This window comes from Mustela erminea, chromosome 11 (assembly GCF_009829155.1).
Source record: "Mustela erminea isolate mMusErm1 chromosome 11, mMusErm1.Pri, whole genome shotgun sequence".
In the NCBI taxonomy this organism is placed as follows: domain Eukaryota; kingdom Metazoa; phylum Chordata; class Mammalia; order Carnivora; family Mustelidae; genus Mustela; species Mustela erminea.
In genome coordinates, this window is record NC_045624.1 from 106,450,815 (window position 1) to 106,477,085 (window position 26,271).

General features: G+C 41.3%; 1 protein-coding gene across 7 annotated transcripts in view; it reads left to right on the forward strand.

The window, feature by feature from the left end:
* The window catches only part of VPS41 (VPS41 subunit of HOPS complex), a 175,218-nt gene that overhangs the window by 104,425 nt on the left and 44,522 nt on the right, over positions 1 to 26,271 (forward strand). For all 7 annotated transcript variants that reach the window (XM_032303858.1, XM_032303859.1, XM_032303864.1 and 4 more), the window contains 5 exons: positions 3,706 to 3,772; positions 17,388 to 17,485; positions 21,299 to 21,428; positions 22,856 to 22,971; positions 24,644 to 24,700. In XM_032303858.1, coding sequence (XP_032159749.1) covers positions 3,706 to 3,772; positions 17,388 to 17,485; positions 21,299 to 21,428; positions 22,856 to 22,971; positions 24,644 to 24,700 — 468 coding nt within the window. The remainder of the gene's footprint in view (positions 1 to 3,705; positions 3,773 to 17,387; positions 17,486 to 21,298; positions 21,429 to 22,855; positions 22,972 to 24,643; positions 24,701 to 26,271) is intronic.

Below are 26,271 nucleotides of genomic sequence, written 5' to 3' on the forward strand. Positions count from 1 at the left end.
CCGGAAGCCGGAGGTGGCATGTCACAGACAGATTCTCTAGAGCCTCTGCGGGGAGTACAGCCCTGCCAACACCTTGATTTGGGCCCCGTGAAACTGGTTTTAGACCTCTAGCCTTCAGAAGTTGGAAAGGATAAATTTTCTTTATTTTAAACTGCCAAGTTTGTGGTAATCTATTAGAGCAGCTGTGGGAAACTAATATGCTTTCACTGTGCCCAGATTATGATCCAACTCATGTGTGAAAATTTTTTCATGTCAAATGTTTCTTTGTATTTATTGGGGATTCCTCTTCTTTGGACTCAATTAGTAGTACGTTGGGTACTTCTTCTCAGTTGAGAATCCCTGTGTTCTGCTGAGGGAAGAGAAGGTAGGACATAATCTTTCCTCTCAGAGAGCAGCCTTATTGGGGAGACAGCCACAGGGTGTAGCAGAGTGTGCAGTCTGAGCCGTTCATTCATTCATTCACTCGGCCAGCAACCACTTACCGAGTTCCCGTGATGTTCTAGTGGGGCAAGACAGACACGCAAGTGAGTATGCCACGTTGATGGAGGTAAATAGCAAGGAGGGTAGTTAAAGAGGGAAATGGGGAAAGGGCCAGGGGTGGGTGCCATGTAATATAGAGCAATCAAGGGAAGACTTCTGTCATAAGGTACGTGTGCTTTGGTAGAGATCTGGAGGGAGATCTGTGCCAGAGGGATGTTGACAAGGGTAGCGGCCAGGGCAAAATCCTTGAGGCAGCAGTGTGATTGGCATGTCTTTGTGGAGTATAAAGCCGTTATCACCAGAGTGGATGAAGCAAGTGTGGAGGAGAGAGCTAGAAGTCCTGAGGGAGGAGGAGGGTAGGAGGGGATGCATTGTGGAGGGGCTCACTGGCCTTGGTGCCAATTTTGGCTTTTTTTTTTTTTTTTAAGATTTTATTTATTTATTTGAGAGAGAGCATATGAGGGGTGAAGGTCAGAGGGAGAAGTAGACTCCCCAACGAGCTGGGAGCTCAAGGCAGGACTCTATCCTGGGACTCTGGGATCATGACCCAAGCCGAAAGCAGTCACCTAACCAACTGAGCCACCCAAGCGCTCCCCAATTTGGGCTTTTAATTTGAGTGAGGTGGGAAGCCAGCAGAGGGGTTTTGAACAGCAGACTTAAACAATCAAACTTGGATTTTGCATAGAGCCAAACAATGAAGGGTTCGTAAAGATGGGAGATAGGGTAGGAGGCTACTGCAGGAACCTCCCTAAAAATCCTGGCATGTTGGTCAGCCTCATGGAGCTGGTGGGGAATCACTGGATTCTGGGTGTATTTTGAGGGTAGACCCTGTCATATTTATTGATGGTTCAATGTGGGATGTAAGAAGAAGACAGAAGACAATGGTGACTCTTTTAACCCGAGAAGCTGGGAACCGAAGCTGCTTTTTCCTGACATGGGTAACACTTAAGATGGCAAGTCAGGAGATATTTTTATGTGGGTCCACTTGAGATGCCCATTAGGTCAGTGGAGAAGTAGGTGTGAGATAGAGCTCAGACCACAGAACTGGGGAGGGGCAGGGGATGGAGAGGAGAGCCCAGCTGCCAGAACTTCCACACGTCCCAGTCTTCAGAGAGCTTATCACGGGGCCAGAGAAACAGTCCAGCCTCAGCCTGAGTTCCCTTCTCCCAAGGAGCCTTCCTCCTCTGCTGGTAGACACCACTGCTTTGTACTTCTGTACTTGCCCTTCCCACTTGAGTAAAAGGACTCTTTGTGTGTCTTCCTCACTGCCCCCATACTCTTTCTAAGGAAAGAGCTATGTCTGTTTCTCCCAAAGCTCAGGATTGGTGCCCAGTAGTTGCTCAGAGTTCTGCTTAATATTTTTCACTTACTTTCTGTTACTCTGCTTCAAACAATTTGAGACGTTATTCATGTGGTTTTATCAGCATGTTAAGACAGTTGTCCCTTGGGCACTGTGGGGCATGGCCGATAGACAGTCTAGTTTCCCTAGCAAATGTGGACAGAAGAATCAAAAGTCTAACAAAAGGAGAAGGAAATTGGGGAAGCGGACAGGACATTGTCTGAGATGGATAGGAGACAAAAAACAATATTGGGAGAAAATTGCCAATCACTTCTAAGCAAGTGTTCCTACCCACCCCGCCCCCGGCATTGGGTTCGAGTCCTGTGTTAGAGCAGGACCTGTCTTGTAGTCCCCACACTGCTGGACAGCAGTTTGGGCATGCGTACCAACCAAACCAGAACAGACCGAACGTGAGGTCACATCCCCATCCATCGTTAGTTCGGCTTCTAGGAATTTATCCTAGGGAAACAAAAGTCCAAACATCTTCTATCCAAGTATGTGAATCATGCCTTCAGGTTGGTTAGAAGCAAAAACTGGATGTCTAAAAGGGTATTGTAAGAAAATTACAGTACACTCAGACAGTGAAATTCTGTATACGTTAAAGAATTGTGCTGTGGAAAAATATTTAAATAATACATTAAGTTACTTATGGTAATTGTTGGGTTAATAAAAGTAGCTTCCAAAAAACAACAAAAAAAAGTAGCTTCCAAACAAAAACAATTATTAATGTGTTCACTTTGTACTGGGACAGTAGGTAATGTTTGTTTTTTCTCTTTGGGTTTTTCTGTATTTTAGAATTTCCTATATTGTAGCTAAATTTAGGGTAGTGGTATTTATTGTGTTGTTTTATAGTTACCTAAAGAAAAAGGAAAAAACCTGATCCCTGATGAAAGTTGTATAGAATCAGTATTTAACTTCAGATTGTCTTACCTTGATGGCAGAACTTAACGTAAATTTTTGTTGTCTTATTAAAAAAAAAAAAGAATATATTCATTTTAGAAAATATAATAAAGAAAACAAATTATCCATAGTCTTGTCACACTAAAATAGCCATGGTTAATACACATGTGTTGTTTGGGGTGTGTGTGTGTGTGTGTGTGTGCGCGCACGTGCGCGTGCTAAATATACCAACACACATATATATCCAAACTGTATCCATATAACTTAAAAGAGAGATTGGCAAACTTTTTCTGTAGCAAGTAGTAAGTATTTTAGACTTTGTGGACTATATACTGTTTCTGCTGAATATTTTTCTGTCTTCCTTCCTTTTCTAGTCTTTCAAAATGTAAAAAACTCTTTGTAGTTTACAGGTCATAAAAAGACCAGTCAAGGACAGGCTGTAGATTGCCTAACTCTGATTAAAAGTATATAATACACTGATTACAAAACACTTTTTTAAAAAAATTTTAAAACACTTGAGAGAAGAGTTTGATGCCACTTATGCAAAGTATTACTTAGCAAGAGTGAAATAAATGATGGATATGTAGTCAGAAACACAAGCCCTAATGTGAATGTTGTGCAGATTAGCCACTGAGCTTTTGGTTATGTGCTTCCGCCAGAGCTTTGTTTGGACGATGATAGAACTAGGCCCTAAGTAGTACTTCGTCCCTAAGTAGAGTTGCAGAGAATGGGTCACTGGAAACATGTTAAAACGATATTACAGTTTCCATTCTTTGTCCTTGAATAAGACTTTATTGAAGAATAATGTTGGAGAACATGAGTAATGGCGTTGAAATTAATTTCTATCATTTAAGTCATTGAGTAGATTATGTGCACTCCCTCTCAGCACTACATGGCTAATTTAACAAAAGTATCATATATTGAATGAAATGTTACAAAGAGTTTTCCATCACCTGAGTAAAATAACCTGTGAATTTATTTTCTAGATCTGCTCAGTGAAGGAGCGGCATGCCAGTGAATTGAGGGACTTGCCAAGTCGATATGTTGAAATAGGTAAGCCTTCTAGGAGTGAAGAACGTCCAAAGAGAATCCATTTTAGTAAAGTGAAACCTAAAATCACGTGTGTCTTCAGGGCTCATCACTTGGGACCTGAGTGAAGCAGGTCAAGAACTTTTAAGTTTTGAAACTTTGCTGTAGAGTCCCTCTTTTCTAACTGTATTTCCAATTTTTACATGGTATTTTTGTAGCCGGCTTTGAAGGTAAGTAACTGTGGGTTCGGGTTCTGTTGTTTCCTGCCTGGACTTAGGACAGTTGCTCCGTGCACTCTCATCTGGAAAAGGTGAGGCGGAACATCTTTCCCACAGGTTGTGGCTGGGAGTTCAGAGCACTTGTGCACGTGCAGCTCATCACACGGAGCTGACACCTGTTCCTGTCCACCTGTACCCTCTGAATAGAAATTTTCATCATCACTGGTCCGGGCCCAACTGCTGTCACCTTTTCTCTGGATCCCTGCAGCAGCCTCCTGATGGGGCTGTCCCCTACCACTGTGAATTACAGTGATCTGGTCTCCCCACTGCAGTCAGCATACAAACCAGATCGTGTCCCCACCCTTCAGCCTGTCCCCATTGTTCGTGGCATGGAGAGGAGACTCTTGGTTTGAGCGCAGGGGTCTGTGCTGGCCTCCCCAGCCTCCACAGTGTTGGCCGAGACAAGGCTTCTCCTTGGTGTCTGCACTGCGGCCACACTGGCCACCGTTCACCCAGCCATGCTCCCTCTTCAGGTCTCTGTAGAAGGCCCTTCTTGCCTCTTGGCACTTCCTTGACCCTTAATCATTCCTCAGCTCAAATATTGCTTGAGAAAGCCCACCGGGAGAGCCCTCGGGACCTTGACAATGAGGTCAGACCCTCCCCTGTGAAGCATGGGTGTGATTGTGCGTTGTTCAGGGCAGTAGGTCCCTTCCCCCACACTGTAAGGTCCCCGAGAGCTCGCGCTGGGTCTGTTCTTGCTCACTGTTTGTATCTCCGGGGCGTGGCCCAATGTATGTCCGAAGTAATACCGGGTATTGAAGGGATCCGTGATTCAGGGAAGCACCTATTCGGGAGAAGGATGCCAAGAAGGAGCTACCACTACTTTTTACATCTTGGTCTTATAACTTAGTGTAAAAGTGATACAAACAGAAAGGATGAGAGGAGAATGACTTTTGCCAATTAAACAGATATAGTATAAGCTGTTTGGGGACTGTTTAGAACAAAGCAGTAGGAGACAGAGTTGTGTGACAAAGAAGTTTTTGCCACATAAGTCAGCTGAGAAGTTCCTTTACCTATTTGGATGATGGGTGGGGAGTATCACTTTGAGGGGTTTTTGTAACAAGGTGAAGCGAAATCATTTGCATATGACTGTGATTCTAAAACCAGAATGGTGTGTATTACTCCCATGGCTCATGTGGTCAGAGCATTTCAGTCTGGGATATTTTGTACTTGAAGACAGAAGTGGATGGTAGGGTTTTAACAATTTTTTGCCTTAGAAAGAGAAATAAGTGCATAGTTGGGATTGCTCAGAGTATGGACAAAGCAGGCCTATGTAGGATATAATGGTTTGAGAAGAACTGAGGAACAAGACTGGAGAAGACTGGAAACTACCAGGTCACGATCATTACTTCAGTGTCTATCTTCTTTTCTGCCTCCCAGCAAAATCCTCTGAATACCTCCCAGCATAGTGTCCTGATAGAGAAGTGTTCCAGTTTCTTAAATACAGATGGGGGGGGGGGGGTTTAAACTCTGGGAGTTTTTAAGGATGGAAGACTTACCAGGAATAAAAGTGTCGCAGGTGTCCCCTCCTTAGCTGATGTTGGTCGCTAACACACGAGGCGTGGGCCATTCCCCTGTGTGCTTTAACGAGTATTGGTTCACTTCACCCTATCACAGCCCCTGTGACCGTGGGGGCTCAGGGATGTAAACATCCGGTGTCAGATCTTACTCTAGTAGCGTTAGAAATGGACAGGATCTAACTGCAGAACCACCACCAGCTTCTGGAGACACAAGGCAGTTTGCCGAATTCCTGTATGACCTTGATGAACTTGCTTCGCTTTCCTGAGTCAGGCTTTCCCCACTGTAAAGTGGAGGTGATAGTATCTACCTTTGCAGTCGGTTGTGAGAATGAAACTGAAATAACACCTTTATCACAGTGCTTGGCATACAGTAGGCACTCACTGAATCATGGTAGTGATTATCACTGTGCAGACTTCCAGCCCAGTTCTGTGACTGCTAATAGCTGGCCCAGTGGTGGCCCCAGAGCCCTGGGATCACGTTATTGAAGTATAGTTCATCTGTCCTACAATTTACGTGAAATAGACTGTGTGTGGGTCCTGGCAATATCACATTACTGGCGTTTTACTACTATGGTTAGTGGTTAAGTACCATTTTTCCCCCTCTTGAGAGCAAACCTTTAAGAATATAAACCATTTCCACAGCAGGAGGCAAAGTGGTTTAGATAAGAGTCCTTGATGAGGATAGAGGAAAAGAGAAATATTAGGAGGTCTGGATTACAATTTGCTTTAGCCCTGAACAGTGTGAGCCACTGTTCTTTAGTAAATGAGGTGAAAATGGCATTGAGGTTAAAGAACTATTGGTGGCTGTACATTTCTTAGAAGCCAGATGTTTGTAACTCTTTATTTATAAGTCTGAATCTTGAGAAATACACAAGAGCTTTCGCTCTCCATAGGATATTAGTTGATTCTTATAAATGAAAAATAATAATGATAATAAGGATTAAGCTTACTGGGCAGTCACCAACCCATGAAGACATTCTCGGTACGTAAGGTTTTTAGGGTGGCACTTCTTTTTCCAAACTACATCGTTAAAAGTGGGTTATGGTTCTAAGCCTGGCATACTTATTTGAACTTGGGTCTCTTGTGGTATTACAGGACTCCCTCTCTCTTTGGCCAAAGTCTTTCACCATAGGAGTCCAAAGACTTTCACCAAAGTCTTCCATGGGCTTCATGGGGCAGTTAGACAGTGTGGAGAAATGAAGCCAGTGTTTGTGGGTCATTTTCTGGGTGTCTCCTTCCAGGGATAGAGGACTTACATGCAAGGAATTCATGAACGACTTCCCAGTCTTGATTTCATTTGGAAGCTTATTTCGAAAAAAACTAATAAAGGGAAAAAGACTATATGGGAATCTATTTAAAATGGCAGAAGCCAGGAAGAAAGAGAGGGCGGAAGGGGAAGGGACATCTTTTTCTCTTTAATTAAGCAGTGTTCATATCTTCAGTTGGTTTTATGCTGTAGCTCTTAGAATTTAGCACATTGTTCTATTTTTAGCCTCTTGATTGATTGGGAAAACAGTGACCTGGAAATGAGACATCTGTGTAGTGGTGGAGGCGAGCTGTGAGGTGGATGTCTTTTCTGGATCTAAGCGTGCCTCACCATCCACCTATTGGGCTGACCCAGTCATGCAGGTTCCAGCAGGAGACAGTGTCCTGCCTTGAGTCACGTGGCTCATCCCATAGCCTGAGGCTCAGCAGGAATTGGGACATCGCTGGCATCCTTCACAGTGTTTTTGCTTAAGGATCTAGCTTTGAATGGTGTTCTGTTATAATTCAGTTTGACTCTGTAATCTCTTAATTCTTCTGTTATGCATTAAATTTTTTCCCTGACATTTTATTATGAAAAAATGAAAACATACAGACAGGTGAAGAATTTTCACAAAAATAGTGAGCACCCACATACTCAGCCCTTAGGTCCTGCAATGAGGATTTTATTGTACTTGCTTTATGACATGCCTATTCCTGTAGCCACTCCTCCCACTCAGTATGGGAGACTCAAATGTTTGTTGTTGTGTGTTAAATTCATAAATTTTCTCAGTAACAAGTATTGGCAAGAGATCTGAAACACCTGATGTAACAAATATGTTTTGTTCCTTTTTTGAAAATGACCACCAAGCACATGCCAAGTAGAATTTCATTTGATCTTCACAGTGATCCAGATGAGTAGGGGCTGTCATCCCATTTTATCCCATTCTTCTATCTGAAGAAGCTGAGGTTCAGAAGGGTCAGGTAACCTGCTCAAGATCATTCCATTCTTAAGCAAAGAAGGCAGCATTTGAACTCAGGATAGACTGAGTTTCAAAGGTGTTGCTCTCAACCCTGTACTATATGTTCTTCCATGCGTTCCTCTCTCTAAACCTGTCCTTCGTTACAGCCAGAGGAACTGATGAGAAGGATAGAGGCTTACTCTGGGCATTCAGATAAAAGCTATAGGGTAGAAACTGCCTAGAATCCAAACACCCATTTTAATATGACAGCAATCGTGTCTGCTCACCTGTTCTTCAAATAGCCAGATGAAGTGGAATTGTTTTTTCTTTATTTTGGTTCAGCAAAGTATCTCCTTTAGAGTAGAGAATTTAGTTTCCCTTGTTTTATTCTAGGGCTGATAGCCCTTCCTTGTTCTTCCTCCAAATTGCTAGGGAATATCTAGACTATAGTTGCTTTGGGTGACTAACAAAATGGTTTCTAAGGAAAGGGAACCAAGTCCAGATTATGATGTGATTCTTTCAATTGTCTGAGAAAGAAGAAATTGCTATTTTTTAGTGCTTGTAGTTGATGCATCAGGGTAGTTTTGGGGGTGTTTTTGGTCTCCAAAGTTGTTTTTTAAGTTTATTTTATTCTGGGAAGAACACGTAAGTTGAGATCTACCCTCTGAAATTTGTAAATGTACAATACATTATTGTTGACTGTAGGCACACTGTCATATGGCAGATCGCTAGATCTCATTCATCTTACCTACCTGAGACCTTAGGCCCATCGCTCAGCAATTTCCCATTTTCCCCTTCCTTCCACCCTTGGCAACCACCATTCTGCTCTTTGACTCTTGACTTTTCTAAATACGTTAGGAATGGCATCATGCAGTATTTGTCTTTGGCTTGTTTCATTTAGTGTAATGTCCTCGGGGTTCATCCATATTGTTGCCTGTTGCGTGGTTTTCCTCCCTTTTTAAGACTCAGTAATGTTCCAGTGCCTGGGTCCACATTTTCCTTCACCTTCCTCTGTTGATGGGTATCTAGCTTGCTTTCTATATCTTGGCTATTGTGAAGAGTGCTGCAGTGAACGTGAGATGCTAATGTCATTTTAAGATCCTGATTTCAATTATTTGGATACATACCAGAAGGAGGACTGCTGGGTCATGTGATAGTTGTATTTTTAGTTTTTTTGTGGACCCCTTATGCTGTTTTTCATAGTGCGATGCCAGTCTGCATTCCTACCAGCCATGTGGGGGAGTTCAGGTTTCTCCACATCCTCACCAACATTTGTCTTTTCTCTTTTGACAATAGCCTATTTACAACTTAAAGTATAACTGCTTGGTTTGACCCTTTTGACCCAGCAGGTCCGTCCCCATTACCTTTTCTGTCATGTGAGCAGTGTGTCCTAAGCTGCTCGCTGGATCACTGCTCATCCGTGCCGCTTCCTGAGCGCGAAAGTTGAGCGGATGAGCTGATCTTATCAGCTTAGCTCTGTCGTTTAGCCCAGTACTGTGCTGAGAGTATCAACTAGAAGAGATGTAATTAAATTGCAGGCTAAACTTGCTTTAAATGCTTTTTTCCTATGTGTACTATGGGCTCCTGGCTTGCATGTGTTTGTTATCTTGCCTAATAGGCATCTCTTCTCTCTTACTCCTGTCTGTTAGGTCCTCTCCACAGTTTGCTGATATAAAGCATGGTCATGCATCTGCTTCATAGCACAGCCCTGAAGATGTTGGCCTGTTGTGGTTTCCAAATGCATTTTCTTAGATCAGTGATCAGACTGACAGAGTGTCCAAACTTCCTAAAAATCCTGTGGATAGTATATCCAGTCCATTAAGAAATACTAGCATCTGGTGACTTAAGGGTTGGATTCTCTAGAGAGGAATGTGCTATCACAAAGGGGCCTGGGTGCTTTCTCGTAAGTGAAAGATATTCATTCCTGTTTATATTTGCTTGAGAAATTCTTGTTTGTTTGCTCTCTTAAGAATCTTAGAGGTCCAGATCTATAGCATATTATTTTATTTAGCTCCAGTGAAGACATCAGATCCTCCAGGTCCCATCTAATGGGCATTTTGAAACCCACAAAGGGTAAACAAGGACCAAAACAAAAGCATCTGCCGCCACAGAACCCTCCCCCACAGAGAGCGGTCAAGGCCATAGCTTGCGATCCTGGTACCTGTAGCACACTTCTAACCTGAGCAGCTCCATGCGACCACCATCTGAGAAAAGGAAGACTTCAAATTCCTGCTTGTGCTGCCTTCCGCTCAGGTGACTTTAGTCAAGTTACCTAAGCGCACTGAGCTTCAGTGTTCTGCCGTGAAGGAAGTATTAGGGTTGAAATCCTGTGTGTTCAGTATTGTACGCATTGCCCCTTGAATGGGGAATATTCCTTAAATAGGAGCTGTTAGTAATATTACTATCATTTTCAGTTACATTGTGAGAGAGAAAAACTGGTTTCTTTTAACAACTGTCTTTTTTTAACAATCGGAAGACAAAAATACCATTGTCCATAAAGTCAACTGAATAAGAATTGGGGGAAAGGTGTAAATAAGCTTTGATTGAATTATCCTGAAGAAATTAACATATTTCATAGCTACATTTTTCAATAAAATGTATCTATAAACCTATGATACAGGTGCAAGTAATCAAAAATATTGATTATCACTTATAGGTCTGAATATACTGATAGTGACATAATCTACTTGTGAATTATTTGGAGAATGGTCTTTATTTTTTTTTTCACAATTGTAATTATTTTATATTAACATTCACAGTGAAATTCTTAATTAAGTCTGCATGCCTCTTTTACAAAAGTGCATTTTATAGATATAGTTAATTTTTTTTCTCCTTTAATAGTAGTTTTATTTTTTTTTATTTTTTTATTTTTTATTTTTTATAAACATATAACATATTTTTATCCCCAGGGGTACAGGTCTGTGAATCGCCCGGTTTACACACTTCACAGCACTCACCAAAGCACATACCCTCCCCAGTGTCCATAATCCCACCCCCTTCTCCCAACCCCCCTCCCCCCAGCAACCCTCAGTTTGTTTTGTGAGATTAAGAGTCACTTACGGTTTGTTTCCCTCCCAGTCCCATCTTGTTTCATTTATTCTTCTCCTACCCACTTAAGCCCCCATATTGCATCACCACTTCCTCATATCAGGGAGATCATATGATAGTTGTTTTTCTCCGCTTGACTTATTTTGCTAAGCATGATACGCTCTAGTTCCATCCACGGTGTCGCAAATGGCAAGATTTCATTTCTTTTGATGGCTGCATAGTATTCCATTGTGTATATATACCACATCTTCTTTATGAGAATGGTCTTTATATTCAGACCTAAAATCTTGATTTTTGCCCTTTACAATTGAGTGCTGTGAAGTGTGTAAACCTGGTGATTCACAGACCTGTACCCCTGGGGATAAAAATATATGTTTCTAAAAAATAAAAAATTTAAAAAAAATCTAAAGTACATTGTAAGTATGTTTTTAAAATGAAAATTTTTTAATTTACATGAAACGAAATGTTTTCTCTTATGTTATAAATACCACGCCTGCCCTTAGGGAGCTTATAGTCATGATTATTGCTGTTTTCACCCTTATCCCTACCCCTGGAAATAAGTTAACCTGCCTTGTACTGTATCTTGTTTTATTTCCATTTTTGCATAGCATGTGTTATTACTATTATTATTATTATTATTATTATTATTATTATTGTTATTCATTATTATTTGCTTCTAGATTCACAGTGCCTTTTAAGTCAGGCAGGGTCTTTTGCATTCTGATGCTTCTGAAAGAATGTTTTATGCCAAATTGGTGCTCAGTAATGCTTTATTAAGTAGCTGATGACCTTCAAAGATGTAAGACCCAAGGTACAAGAAAGTTGTTGTTAATTTCTTTTGGCAATCGTTCTGAAACAGAGAGTGGGTATGCAGTGGTAGGCCCAACAGTACCTGTGTATCTGTGACTGTAACCCCGACCCTGTTGCCCCAGTTGATGATAAAGTTGGTGTATCTCATGGATAGCTTAACATTTTGTGCTTAGAGGATTCTCAGAAGATGGTGGTAGGGGTAGCATAATTTTTCAGCCTGCCTGAGTCATCACCTAAAAATGGAACAACTAGATCCTATAACCAAGGACTCATCAACAACATGTACAACACAACTGAACGACAGAGTAGTCCTGAGAACCCCAGATATAGGTGAGTGGGAGAAGGCACCGACAGCCACAAGATGGGTGATGGTGTCAATGTCTGTGTGAGAGAAAGTAGAGGGGGTCAAGGGGGCATCTGGTGAATTTGAGATCAGAAGAACTTCCAGTCAGCAGGTGCGTATTCCCTGGGGAAGACCACTCGTCAGTGGGCACAGGTTAGGTAAGGGGCTCACAGCCCACTGGCCTCTTTGAACCCTTAGCCGTTGAGCACCTAGTCCTGTGTGCTGAGGCTGGAGGAGGATAAAACCTGAAATCAGGGGCGCCTGGGTGGCTCAGTGGGTTAAGCCACTGCCTTCGGCTCAGGTCATGATCTCAGGGTCATGGGATCGAGTCCCGCATCGGGCTCTCTGCTCGGCAGGGAGCCTGCTTCCTCCTCTCTCTCTCTCTCTGCCTGCCTCTCTGCCTGCCTCTCTGCCTGCCTCTCTGCCTACTTGTGATCTCTCTCTGTCAAATAAATAAATAAAAATCTTAAAAAAAAAAAAAACAACCCTGAAATCAGGATATGGACTGTAGAAACAGAAGAGAAGAGACAGAAGTAGGGCAGGGGCAGGGGCAATGCCAGGAAGACTCAGAAAACAAAAGGCCAGGTTTTTAACACTAAATGAATACAGCATAGGAGGGAACTCTGTAAATTGAAGAGCTTCCCAGTCCCTGTCTCTTTCTAAGAGATCGGGGGACCATGACATCACCCACGGATGAGGACTGGAAAGGTACCAAGGTCAGATCTCATACTGAGGGTTAAGGAAAAGTAAATAAGAAGCAGAAGGACATTGTTGGCAATGAAAACAAGAAACCAGAAAGAGACACCCACAACAAGCTATAAGACATTTCTTTTAAAGTAATAGCAAGACATGAAAAAACAAAGTTCAGAATTTTTGAAAATCTCAAATGAGATGACAGACCTCAAATATTTATAAATAATAGGACAATTTTAAAAATCACAAAGCAATAAGAAAAAAAGGTCTGCAGTGACATGGTAAATACTGAAGACTGGCAAAGATGATTCAGCCTACAAATAAGAGTCCCTGAAGAAAAGAACAAAACAAAGCAAAGGAAAGGAGCAGATATGAGAAAACAATAATTCAAGAAAAGTTTCTTAAAACTACAAAGAAACAAAACTGAAAGCTATAAATTAAAAATACACCCTTGTGTATCTAAGCGAGTGACCCACGATGAGCACCATCAAGATATATTTGAGTACAATTACTGGACTTCTAAGACAAACAGTCTGTTGGGCATCTCGATCTGTGCTACAAAAGCCACTGGCCACATGGAATCCTTGAAGAGCGGCAGGTGTGGGTTGAGCTGCGCAGCATACAGGATTCTAAAGGCCTAGTATGAAAATAAATAAATGGCCCCATTAATTTTTTATGTTGTCATGTGTTGAAAACATTTTAGATATGTTGTGCTAAATAAAATATATTTTTAAAATTCTACCTCTTTCGGGGCACCCGGGTGGCTCAGTGGGTTAAGCCTCTGCCTTCAGCTCAGGTCATGATCTCAGGGTCCTGGGATCAAGCCCCGCATCAGGCTCCCTGCTCAGTGGGGAGCCTGCTTCTCTCTCTCTGCCTGCCTCTTTGCCTACTTGTGATCTCTCTCTCTCTCTCTCTCTCTCTCTCTCTCTCTGTGTCAAATAAATAAATAAAATCTTTTTTTTTTAAATTTACCTCTTTTTACTCTTTAATATGGCTACTAGATCATTTAAAATTGCATGTGCAAGTTGTCTCTTTGGCTTGCATTAATATAATACTGGACAGTGTGGATTTAGAACTCTAACCTCCCTTCTGCATCAGTGTCCTCATTCTTCATCCAGAGGACCTCCCTGAATAGAAATTTCCTGTGAATAGTCCTTTTGAAATTTTCTGTCAGTATGCTTGGAATCTTTACTTTTGTCTTTTTCCTTGAATTCTTTCTTCTTGCGTTTCACGGAATGGCTACTCCAGAAAAAGCCAGAGCACAGCAGCGCTTGCATCTGTGGAGGCAGAAAATGAAAGCTGTGCCTCAGTCCTGACCAGTACCCCCTTGCCATGTCCTTCCTACTCAGAGTGAGCACAGCGCCCCCTGCAGGGCTGGGGCACCATCACCGCACTCTGTAGATCATCTCCTGAGGTAGAGCTGCTGGCTTGGGCTTTCTCCAGAAAAGGCATTCTCTCCTTTTTCTTCCCTCTTCAGCTTTTACCTTCTGGTGTGTTTTAGTGCTCTCCAACCAAATTTGTCTTTATTGTCTTTGTGATTTATCTTTTCCAGATAACCAGTTTAAAGATGAGCTTCTGTGGTAATAGACCCATAAACTATCTGTATTTAAACTAGCTCTCCTTTAGGGAAAAACAAGTAATCTTCATTAAAATGATTAAAATCACTGGTATGTGTAAAAGAAGAGAATTTCCGGGAAAATAATTAACCAGAACATCCACCGGTCCTTTAAAATTTTGAAATAGAAAACCCCATAATTACTTGAAGGTATTCTACAAAATCAGCCCATAAACTTTTACATCGTTTATGAACGTTCTTCAGGAGAATAAACATTGCCATTCCACATTTCCTTCTCTTGACACTAATCTTGACACTACTTTTATATGTGACATCTTGTCTTTGTAAATAACATTTTTCCAGTTAGTTTGTAATTTAGCCACTTTGCATTGTCTGCCTAAATTATTACTGATTCTCAGTGAAGTCTGGTAAGATCTAGTACTTAACAAAAGCATTTATTACAGTGTCTGAAATTGAGAAGTGAAATAGCTATGTGGCTCTGCACATTTTCCCTTATTTTCTTTAAGAACACATTAGATTTTCTATCGTTCTTAACAGGAACTTTTCTGTCTTACAAATGGAAGCTTTTGAGGACTGGGAAGTAAGTATGTGGAGCAGGGAAGATTTGGATAGAATTATTTTTCTAGCTTCTCTGTTCTGTTCCTTACAGTGCATTCATTGAAACCAAGGCTTGATGTATATTTGGTTACCTGTAGGAGAGACACTGATACTCTCCGTCACTGTGAGCCTAGGCATATTTGGCGTCCTGAATAGGGAGAGTACCTTGTTCACCCACCACTGGCTACATGAAAGCTTCCTGATAATTCCCAAGAATCTGTGGCATCTCTGGCTGGTTGACTGATTGAACTGCTTGTGTAGCATTTCAATGATGAAATGTTATTTAGTAAAAGAAAACTCAAGTTTCTACCAAATGGGGTTTAACCACCTCAAGAGTGATGGCAATCAGAACCTCTGGTTAATGTACCCGAATGCCTTCTATAATGTGAAATTGCCACCTCTTTGATCACTGGGCCTACATGGCTGCATACTGTCCAGTAGCATCTATATATTCCAGCCCTCCCCTGTCCCTTCCCTACCCCCTACTCCTGTGTACAGCTCCCCCTGTGGGAGCTTCTCTAGAACCTTCCATGCCTGGCTACCCTGGATGTGCTTATCTGTACATGAGGTCATGGTGGCAGTGGTTCTCTGCATATGCACTTCATGTGAACGTGTATCACATTACCATTTTACCAAAAGTAGTTTTAAGTGCCTGAAGAAAAATACTGAGTTCGAGTCACAAAGACTGAGGAAAAGTGTTAGTGGCAGTGCTGGGACCACAGCACCTGTCTTTGGAGCTCCACTCTTTGGTTCTTAACAGGGCACCATCGTCACCTATGTGATCTAACCAAGGACAAAGCATAAGAAATATTACCTTTTTAATGTTTATGTTACTAACTAGTTAGTATTTTTTTTTGTCAACCTCAATTTCATTTTGGTGTGAAAATTGTGAAAACAGTTGTGTAAGAAGTTGACATTAAAGATAAAAGACAACATTAAGGGATCTGTAAGGAAAGTGAAGAGGCAGAAGAAAAATTCAGTAGCCCCTCATTTCATCTGTGTTGGGGATTTTATTTCTACTCTGAGTACATGATTTTATAGATGGGAAAAATTATACCTGCAAAAGTTAAATGTTTTTTCCAAGTTCAATTTACTGGAAGTTATAACCCAGATTTCCTGACTCTACATTAAATATTGTTTCTTTTTTACAGAGGGAGAAGCAGACTCCCTCACTGAGCTGGTGGCCTGATGTGTGGCTTGATCCTAGGTCCCTGGGATCATGATCTGAGTCGAAGGCAGATGCTTAACTGACTGAGCCACCCAGCTGCTGCTACATTAAATATTATTTCTGATACACTATACTGACTTCCCCTAGTTTGGAGAAAAGAGCAGTTTCATCATAGAACTCAACTGAATCTGGGGCGCCCAGTGGCTCAGTTGGTTAAGCATCCAACTCTTGGTTTCAGCTCATGTTGTGATCTTAGGGTTGTGAGATCAAGGCCCCACACTGGGCTCCACGCTCAGCATGGAGTCTGTTTGAGATTCTTTCCCCCTCCTTTTCTCCCTCCTCCTCTGGTCTTCCTGCTTTGCCTGCACTTTTTCATAAATGAATAAAATCTTTAAAAAAACAAAAAAAAAAACCACAAAACTTAACCCAAAGCTAATACCACAAACTGTGGAGAAGGTCTGAGTCGGGAAAGTCTTAGAAAATATGGTGGTCCAAATGAGAGTCTGCTTCAGAATGAATCTGTAAGTACAATGCATGACTCCTAGAAGGGGCTCTGTCCCCATCACCACTGTGTCAGCTGTGTAGCGAACCACCCCCAAACTTAGTTGTTTAAAGTAAAAGTCACTTATTATAAATATTTTACAGTAGCTAATTATTAGAATCACAGTGTTAGCAATATTAATACTTCTACAACTGAGCTTTCCTGTTGGGTCTGTGAACTCCAGTGTAATTAAATCCGTATACTTCTCAAGTGATGCACTGGTTTTACATTTTAAATGCCTTTAAGAAGATAGAAATTTATTTTCTCTGACCTTTATTCCAGTTAGGAAATAGTGATCTTTTATCACAATATAATCTACATTAACACACCCTTTTTCTTTTTTTTTTTTTTTTTACTTCTGATTCCTCAAATAAAATGTTTATTATTTTTTTAAAAAAAAAAGGAACAATAGTTTCATAATTACAAGAAGCATTCCTTGTGACCTTTGGATCACTATAATGCCCTAATTGTGAAAAACCTAAATTCAGGTTGTTGTTGTTTTTTTTTTTAAAGTATTACTGTCGTTAATATTATTTTTCATCGGGTTTCCTGGGTTTACAAGTGTCTTCATGGGGTTTAACTATGTCATTTTTAAACTAGCTGGTCCCAGTGTCACGTGTGACCGTTCATGCTGTTATTGTCAGGTTTCCTTTTGATGATGCTAGAAAATTTTTAAGTTTGAGTTTCTGGATATCCTTTTCTGGCCTTTCATTATTGTCGAAAAAGTGTGTTTGTCCACACCCCCTTTATGTTAGATTTCTACGGTAAATCCACGTAGCATTCATAGTCGATGTGTCCTTTCCTTGGTGGGCTGCTTTTTGTTCCTGTTAACACTGAATCTTTTATCCCTTTTGTTTGCAGTGTCTCAGTTTGAAACTGAATTTTACATCAGTGGACTTGCACCTCTCTGTGATCAGCTTGTTGTTCTTTCCTATGTGAAGGAGGTGTCAGAAAAAACGGTAATTTTTTTTTAATACCCCAAATGCAGAGGGAAGTGTGGGTTCATTTTTTAGCCTTGTAGCCAGATCAGGTTGCCCATTGAAAGGGCCATGCTGTAGTCTGAGCAGAACTTCCTGACCTATAAAAGAAGGTTGGTGGAGATTATGTATTTACCTTTCAGAAGCTTCACTCATTGCCTGCCTTTGTTCCCTTTGCCGAGCCAAGGGAAGTCATTTTTTTTTTTTCTCTTTTTTTCCATCTCTTGGTATTTTCGTCGAAAGGAATGAAGGATTTCTTTTGCTGGAGGGCAAAGAAACTAAGCTGACACTGTGCATTAGCAGAAATGACAGCAATGAAGTTGATCTGCCGCAACAAGAGGGGCCCCTGTGGTCAGAGGGAATTATGGAAAGGGCACTTCATTTCCTGTGGTCCAGACAGATTTGCTTACTTCTTAGTGGCCGACTGAGTCTCAGTAGCTTGATTTTTGCTTTGAAATGGTTGTGGCGATGTCTTAATCATCAATGCAAATGAGAGTATGAAATGCATGGCCAATAGAAAGCAGCAGAGAACCCAAATTTTGTTAATTTTGTGACTTTGGAGGAAAGCCTATATTTGTGATCTAGTGGAGGGCATGCCCAGTAGAGACACTTGGTCTTCCTTTGAAGCCTGGGTGGGCCCCATTCCCAGCTTGTCTTCAGTGTTAGAGTCCAGGGGTTCTGCCAGGAAGGGGGACGCTAGGGGTGGCTTCAAGGCATAAACAAGGAGAGCTTATTGTAAAGGATTTTCTCTTAGGTGCTGTATATAAAAGAAATTACAAATTGATTGTCTAGCCCTTTAAAGTAGGGCTCTCCTTGTCTGTATCCTCTCCTTTTTTCCCCCCTTTTCAATTGACTAGGAATAAAATGGGGGGGAACCCTGGGAGCCCCAGTTTTGAAGTGGTACCTGCTCTTGAGCATTTCTGTGAGCAAGCACTTGTATGGGAAGTCATCGCTATAGTAACCCGAGACTCTGGGCGCCCATGTTGCTAGGCAATGGGATGCTGGAGACTTAAGTGAATACTCAGAGCGACTAAAATCAATAGGACTGGCTTCTAGCCCTGTTGCAGGACATCACTTTATTATTTTATTTATTTTTTTGAAGATAAAGAAAAGCAGTGGCTCCCAAGGGACTAAATATAGTGCTTTCTGATGAGGGAGGTGGGGCAGATTGAAAATGTGATTGAAAGACATAGGAAAGCAGCAGTAAAATGAAAAAGGGAAAGCCTCATAAACAACCGAGCAAAAAAAGAAAGGAAGCAGGGAAACCTTTGTTGATAAAAGGGAGTATTACAAAGGAGTAAAGACCAAAGAAAGGCCAACCTCTTAGAGCAAATTAGAAAATGAAATTGGAAAGAGAAGAAGAAGGCATTTTTTCAGAGGGAGAAGTGTGAGAGACTCAGAGAGGACTCACAAGTGTGTGTGCCAGTTCATGTAGCTATTTTATATGACACGAGAGTACACCTTCGATCCTTAAACACAGAGTAAACTGATAAAATTATTATTACTGACAAAAGGAGTAAAGCAAGCATGGGGCTGAGTCCCTCCCCTTTTTTCTCTTTTTTTTGTATGGGAAAGACAGTGGAACTGCAACATTAAATAAAACTTGCCTTTATATCCTGCATATCCTCCCCCGGAATGTTCTCCCTTATACCTGTCACATCATGAGTGTGTCCTCACCTTGCCATCATGGTGACACTCTGCTGATTTTTATGAACCTTATTCTGCCTCTCTCTGTGCAGCTCTGTATTCCCCATCATTGTCATTTATTGTGGTTAGGAACTATTTCATCTGGATTTAGTAAGCTCTCCCCTATCATATGTTTCTCTTTCATCCACTAATAAAGCATATATGTATCCAGAGTCATGCTAAGCATTGGAGATCAGAGACCCAACAAGACCAAATTCTGACTCCTGGGAAGTTAGTAAGCGGGGCTGCTTGACCATTGAGCAAAGGTTATAAAGTAACAAGATGAATCACATCACGGATGTTTTCCTTATGCCTCTCAGGGAGCTGTTTATGTGACCAGGCAAGGCCCTTTATTTTATTATTTGCTTCAAATGTTTTTTCTATTCTTGCTATTCTAATTTTGTTATTTTTTGGCATTTTTAGAGTTCATTTTTTAAATATTCAGGTCTTTACATTTTTTCTCATTGTTTCAAAATTGAGATAATTCTCATTTTTCCAGATGTGAAAAATTATGCTGTATATTCGCTATTTTTTTCCCTCTACTAGTTTCCCTCTACTAGATCTTTTATAGTTGCTGTTTTATTTTTGGAGGTTTTTTTTTTTAAAGATTTTATTTATTTATTTGACAGAGAGAAATCACAAGTAGGCAGAGAGACAGGCAGAAAGAGAGAGAGAGGGAACAGGCTCCCTGCTGAGCAGAGAGCCTGATGCGGGACTCAATCCCAGGACCCTGAGATCATGACCTGAGCCAAAGGCAGCGGTTTAACCCACTGAGCCACCCAGGCGCCCTTTTTGGAGGGTTTTAAAATGTATGAGACACAAAACTAATGCAGTTGCTTCTCAATTCACCTAACAAAATGGACCAGAGTATTCTGTGAGGCTTACAGTGTTCCTAGGGGAACTTGGGGAGTTGGAGAGGCCCCGACTTATCTCACACTGTCCCCTTCATCTGGGTTTTCTGCGGTGGTGTCACATGGCTACAGGTCTTACTGCTTTGGAAAATGCTCAACTGTGTGTTTTTTGCCTGCATGCTGAATGCTCAGAAAGCTCAGACTTCCCATGTAAAACAACCTTGACTTCAAGATTCACTGTAAGTCCCACTTTTTCAACAAGTTGCTGTCTCACCATTTACTTGTGTGACTTTGACCTTAGTAGACCTTAGTAGAGTTTTTGATCCCCATTTCCTTCTTCTGTGATATTCGGAGCAGTCATTTAAGACCCCATCACCTTCTAGGTTAATGCATCTCATCACCTTCTAGGTTAGTGGAACTGCATCAGTCTAAAAAACTCTCCTTCCCCCTTCTTTCTTCCTTTTTTTTTTTCAATTTTATTTATTTATTTGACAGAGAGAGAGAGATCACAAGTAGGCAGAGAGGCAGGCAGGAGGTGTAGGGGCAGGCAGGCTCCCTGCCAAGCAGAGAGCCGGATGTGGGGCTCAATCCCAGGACCCGGAGACCATGACCTAAGCCGAAGGCAGAGGCTTCACCCACTGAGCCACCCAGGTGCCCCCCACTTCTTTCTTGACCTACAACTGCACTGTTCAAAAGTGTCGTCACAAACCTTATGTGGCTATCTAAATTTTAACTAATGAAAATGAAATAAAATGAAAAACTCGGTTTTTTGGTCGCGGCTAGCCACCAGTGACTCCTGCCCTTGGCACACACCCCCGCCCTGGGCCTGTGCTCTTGGTGACCATTGCCTTCTTAGCGTGTTCTGTTTTCGACCTAGTTCTCCGTCTCTGTGGCTTTTCAGCATCACCAGTAAGCTTACCAGTAGTGGCAGTGTTTTGGCAGTTGGTAATATTATTTTTACCCTTTCTCACATTGGTGAGGAAGAGACATAAGCTGATCGGGGAAGTGTGTGGTGGCTGTGCCCTTGGAGATGAGTGACGGATGGCTGTAGGGGCCCAGTAGCTTCTGTCATGTTGATGTCACACAGAAGGTCAGGAAGTAACATGGTGTGATGAGGCTGTTGGTGCAGTTGGATAGAGGGGCTCACATCTGCTGAAATTATGAAGTCCTGTGCATTTAATCATGACTGACTGGAATGAATTTGTACAGTTTCTAGAAACATATTGAAAACACACCCTTCCCTCTCTTTTCCCCCCAGGAAAGAGAATACTGTGCCAGGCCAAGACTGGATATCATCCAGCCGCTCTCTGAGACCTGTGAAGAGATCTCTTCTGATGCTCTGACCGTGAGAGGCTTTCAGGAGAACGAGTGTAGAGATTATCATTTAGGTGAGAGACCAAGGCTCTGGCTCATGCTATTTCTTATACTTGTGGGTTTTTTCCCTTTCATGTGATTAACACACCAGTAATTTAAATTGAGGTGCTGCAAGGGTCATAGAGACTACCTGGACAGACCTCTCATGTTGAAAATGAGGGCACGAGGCCCAGACATATTGCAGAATGTGTCTGAGCTAGCACAGTAGGTGGGAGGGGTAGGCTTGGGGCCAGGACTGAGGTGAGTAGGCTCCATGGTCTTTGTTCTTATGTCTGTTGTCATAATTAGTGTAACATTTACATTGACGTCAGGCAGCATGGTTCTATGGTTGCCATATGACTCCCAACCTCATGTATCTGGAAAGTGTGCTGTGGGTTGGCCAAGAATTCATCTTTCTGTTTGTGACCAAATGCGCAGAGCCTGGAAAAGAGCCTCACAACTACTAGATGTTCTCCGAGTATTTGCAGAGTGGATGAATGCATACACTGGTCAACTGCTCAGAAATAAAGACCGAACCACTGTTCTTTGGTCATACTGGAGCCTCTGTGCTCAGTTGTCCTCCTATCCTTTAAAAATACATTGATGAAAGTAGAACAGCCTAAGATTTTTTTTATTTTTTAAAAAATTCTTTCCTGCTTCAAAAACAATTGACATGTTTTCAGTTCTCATTTTGGTCAAAGGAAACAAAGAAATAGTCTATACAGTTGGAGCTTTCTTATATGTGGCCCCTAGTCAGTTGAGAAGCGTGAGAGTCTATTCCAGACTTGGCAAAATGCAAATGTGACTCAAACTAGAAGTGTCTGAGCTAGGTATTGTGCTCAGAGAAAACTCTGTTGCACTCTTAGAAACCCTTCAGAACAGGTTGTATAATTGAATTCTGCAGGAAACCCTCACAATCGGCATTCTGCACAACATGCCGAAATGATAGATTATGTCCTCAGGGCTTGGGGCATCTGTCATTTACGCTGTAGATGGCCTTGACCTTGATGAGCAGGAGACATTTATCGCCAACTGTGGGGTGTAATTGTTCTGTTAAAATAGAACAGTGCTGTAAATAGCCATAAATTAAGTTTATATACAGAAGATGAATTCTGATACACCATAGACCTGGAGAATTTTGATCACTATCTTTCAGTCAAGGTCACAATGTTAATGTGTTAAACACAGAATTATAAACTACCTTACTTTTTTGAAGTTTTTTTGTATTCCTTCCTTCCTTCCTTTTTTGTATTCCTCCCTTCTTTTTTCTTTCAAATAATTTTACATGTAAATGTTTTTTAAAGTACTTGCACCTTCAAACAGAGCCAAACACACTTGCTCCAAAGGTAGGCAAGTTTTCTGTTCCCTCTGGAGTTGGGTTACCCAACCAAGTCTCTGAAACTACAGCCACGGTTTCTACTGCTGAGTCGCCCACACTGTGTCTTTCTTCCCTCACCTCTAGAGTACTCTGAAGGGGAATCGCTCTTTTACATCGTGAGTCCAAGAGATGTTGTAGTGGCCAAGGAACGAGACCAAGATGACCACATTGACTGGCTCCTTGAAAAGAAGAAATATGAGGTAGTTTTGATTTTCCTTTCTTTAAAGTATTGACACATCTGTAACAGGGAGAGGACAAAAGGTTTTTGTAATAAATCTTTTGTGTAAGTGAATTAGAATGCCCTAAGCTAAAAATATGTAAGAGACTAATAACTTTCCAATACTCTTTTCAGAAATTAGGGGGGAAAGGATTACAAGGAGGTTAACTGGCTTCACTGTTCAGTGGAGGAGGAGAAGGTGGTAGTAGAGGGAACAGGTGGGTTCGATCCAGCCTATGCAAGTGTTTGTTTTGTGGCTTTTCGAGGAAAATAAAATGGAGCTAGTATTTCAGAATTGTCTTCTATATTTTAGTGGTACTGTTTATTTGTGCTTATTTCATATGTAAAGTCAAGCTGTTAATTTACTGTTCACTGAGGATGGTTTGAACACTTTGCAGACAGAATGATGTGGTCCACTTCATTGAGTCTTGAATCAGACTGATATGAGCAGAAGACTGTCCCATAATGAGTTTCTCTTTTTCAAAAGCAGAAACCTTTCTGACTTTAAAAGCTAAAAGGCAAATATTATGTTGGTTTGGTTAGAGAAATTCTCTGGTTGGGCTTCTATGCTAATTAGCTAAAAACAAACAAAAACTTTGTTTTTGTAATCAAAATCCACTGTATGTTGCTTTTAAGTTTGTGACCACCTGAAAGGATTTGGGGGAAAAATGTTTTTCATGGATAAACTAGAGTCCAGGAATTGACACAAAAAGTTTCTATTTCGGTTATTACTGTATTGCTTCAGATCCAGTAGTTCCCTAAATAATTTTATGTGATTTTTAAAGATTTTCTTTCCTGGGTGGCTCAGTCAGTTAAGCATCTGCCTTCAGCTCAGGTCATGATCCCAGGGTCTTGGGATTGAGTCCTCTGTTGGACTTCCTGCTCAGCGGGAGGTCTGCTTCTCCCACTGTTCCTGCCCCCTGCTTGTCATCTCTTTATCTCTCTCAAATAAAAAATGAAATCTTTTAAAAAGATTTTAGGAAGGAAGAGAGAAAGAGAAGGACAAGCCAACTCTGCACTGAGCCCTAATGCCTGGCTTGACCCAGAGATCACGATCTGAGCTAAAACCAAGAGTCAGATGCTTAACTGACTGAGCCACCCAAGCACCCCAATAATTTTATGTTTTGACGTTTGTGTTATAGTAATAATAATGAACTTTCCAAAATAAAAATAAAATCAAGGATTTTCAAAATCTTAATTGCAGATACACCTAAATGTATCCATATGGTTTATTTTTTTGCATTTCATAAAGGAAAAGTGCCACTTTGTCGATGTATGTCATGCAGATTTAGAATGACAGATGAATTTTTTTTGTTGTTTGAATTGAGGAGATTGTGTCGTATTTTGATTTGTGCCTGAAATGTGATTCCAATATCCTAATGTGGAAATGCATTCAAATGGAAATAAGAGAAGTCTTCATTTTGGTTGACTGCTTTTGTTCGAGTATGAATGCGGTGGGGTTCATTCAACCATAACATTAAAAATGCCCGTGCTTGAAGCAAAAGCCACAGGGAAATGGGGCTTTATTTATGTAGTCCAGAACTTTAAAACATAATAAATATAGTGTTTATAACCTCAATATCTTTCTTTCCCACTCTCTCTCATTTTCCCTCCCTTCTTTTCTGACTCCTTTTATCATGCTTCTGTAAATATAGGAAGCTTTGATGGCAGCTGAAATCAGCCAGAAGAACATTAAAAGACATAAGATTCTAGTAAGTATGTAATTTTATTATTTGAAGCATAACTTTACCTTTCAATAAGTTATAATGAGACTGAAAGTAATTTGAAAAGAACAGATTTTTCCTATGTTTTTGAGACTTTATTTCAGACTAATTCTCCAACCTGCAAGGTCAAAATATTTCAGTTTATTGAATCTGTTTCTGCTTGTAAACAAGAGACTTGAACACCAGCTAGGAGGCAGTTTTAGGTAATTTGGGACTTGAATTTGTGAAATGTACTTTAAATACAAAGCTTTCCAGTTATGTGTGGGGAAGTTTCTTTAAATCATAGGTAAAACCACATTATCACAAAATTTATCAAGAGTAGTTTCATAAAACCAGATTCCTTCATTGTCTCCGTAGTAAGAGTCATTTGTGTTATAGAGACTAATCTAGGACCTTAGATATGTTTTCATTACATTTTGGACTCCGGAAAAGTTTAGTGACCAAAAGCACATTTCTTTACTAACTGTGACAGTGGATGGGCATACAGAAAACCGGAGAGAGTGTGAAGGGTCCTTAGAGATCAGTGAGTCCAAGACCCTTATTTCTAGATGAAAACTGCATTTATGGCTATTTGGGTTTGTGGCACAAATTCCTCACCTTAAACTTCCCTAAAACTCCACATAAAATGTCTAGAGAGTAAACAAGCAAAATAACTCAGGAACCCAAAAGAAGAGAGAGAACCAGATCATATCCCTCCCCCCCCATTCAAAAGTGTGGAGATTAAACAAAGATTATCTAGAAATGGAGCAGAAGGTATTCTGCCCAATAGAATAGTATATGGGACAGTGCAGAGAAGTGACACCTTTTGGCCTGCTTCGTTATGTGGGGGGCAGTTGCAGAGTGTATATATGGGTAGCAAGAGCCAGATTCTGAAGGGCCATGTGTAAGTGGGAGCTTGGCTCCATCTTGAGATCCTGTACAAGACAGTTTATGCTTTCAGTGCCTCATTAGATCTGCTTGTTAGAAAGATTCTCCAATGGAGAAAGAGGCTAGAGGCAGCTAAAATAGGAATCAACAGAACAGCTTCCTTCTTGGTAGAGAAGTGGTAGGATGAGACCTACAGAGTCAGTAGGAATGGGGAGGTGAAGACAGGCAGAGGATACATTCAGCTGGACTCTGTGGGATACGGTGACTGGCTCCTCATGCACAGGAGAGAAATCTAGGCTGACGCCCAGTCTTCGGTGGTTGACGCCCAGTTTTGGGGAATGGTGGTTGGTGTTGCCATTCCCTAAGAGAGGGAGACTATGTGAGGGGGAACAGGCTGGGAGGAGGGAGTGTGGGAGGATTAATACTGGTTTTGACACATTGGATTTGGGCCATCTCTGGGACATCCTAGTGGAGCTCAGGGAAGAGATCTGGACCCAGAGATTTGTCAGCAAACAGGCGTCAGTGGAAGGCATGAGTTTGAAGCAGTCCACACGGGGTGAGTATCTAGCCTCAGAAAACAGAACTTGAATGGAACCATTGGGACTGCCAGTATTCAAAGGAGAAGTGCCCAAAATAGTTTGGAATGGCCAGAGGAAGGTTTTCGTGGGAGCTGGGAGAGCAGGTCAAAGGTA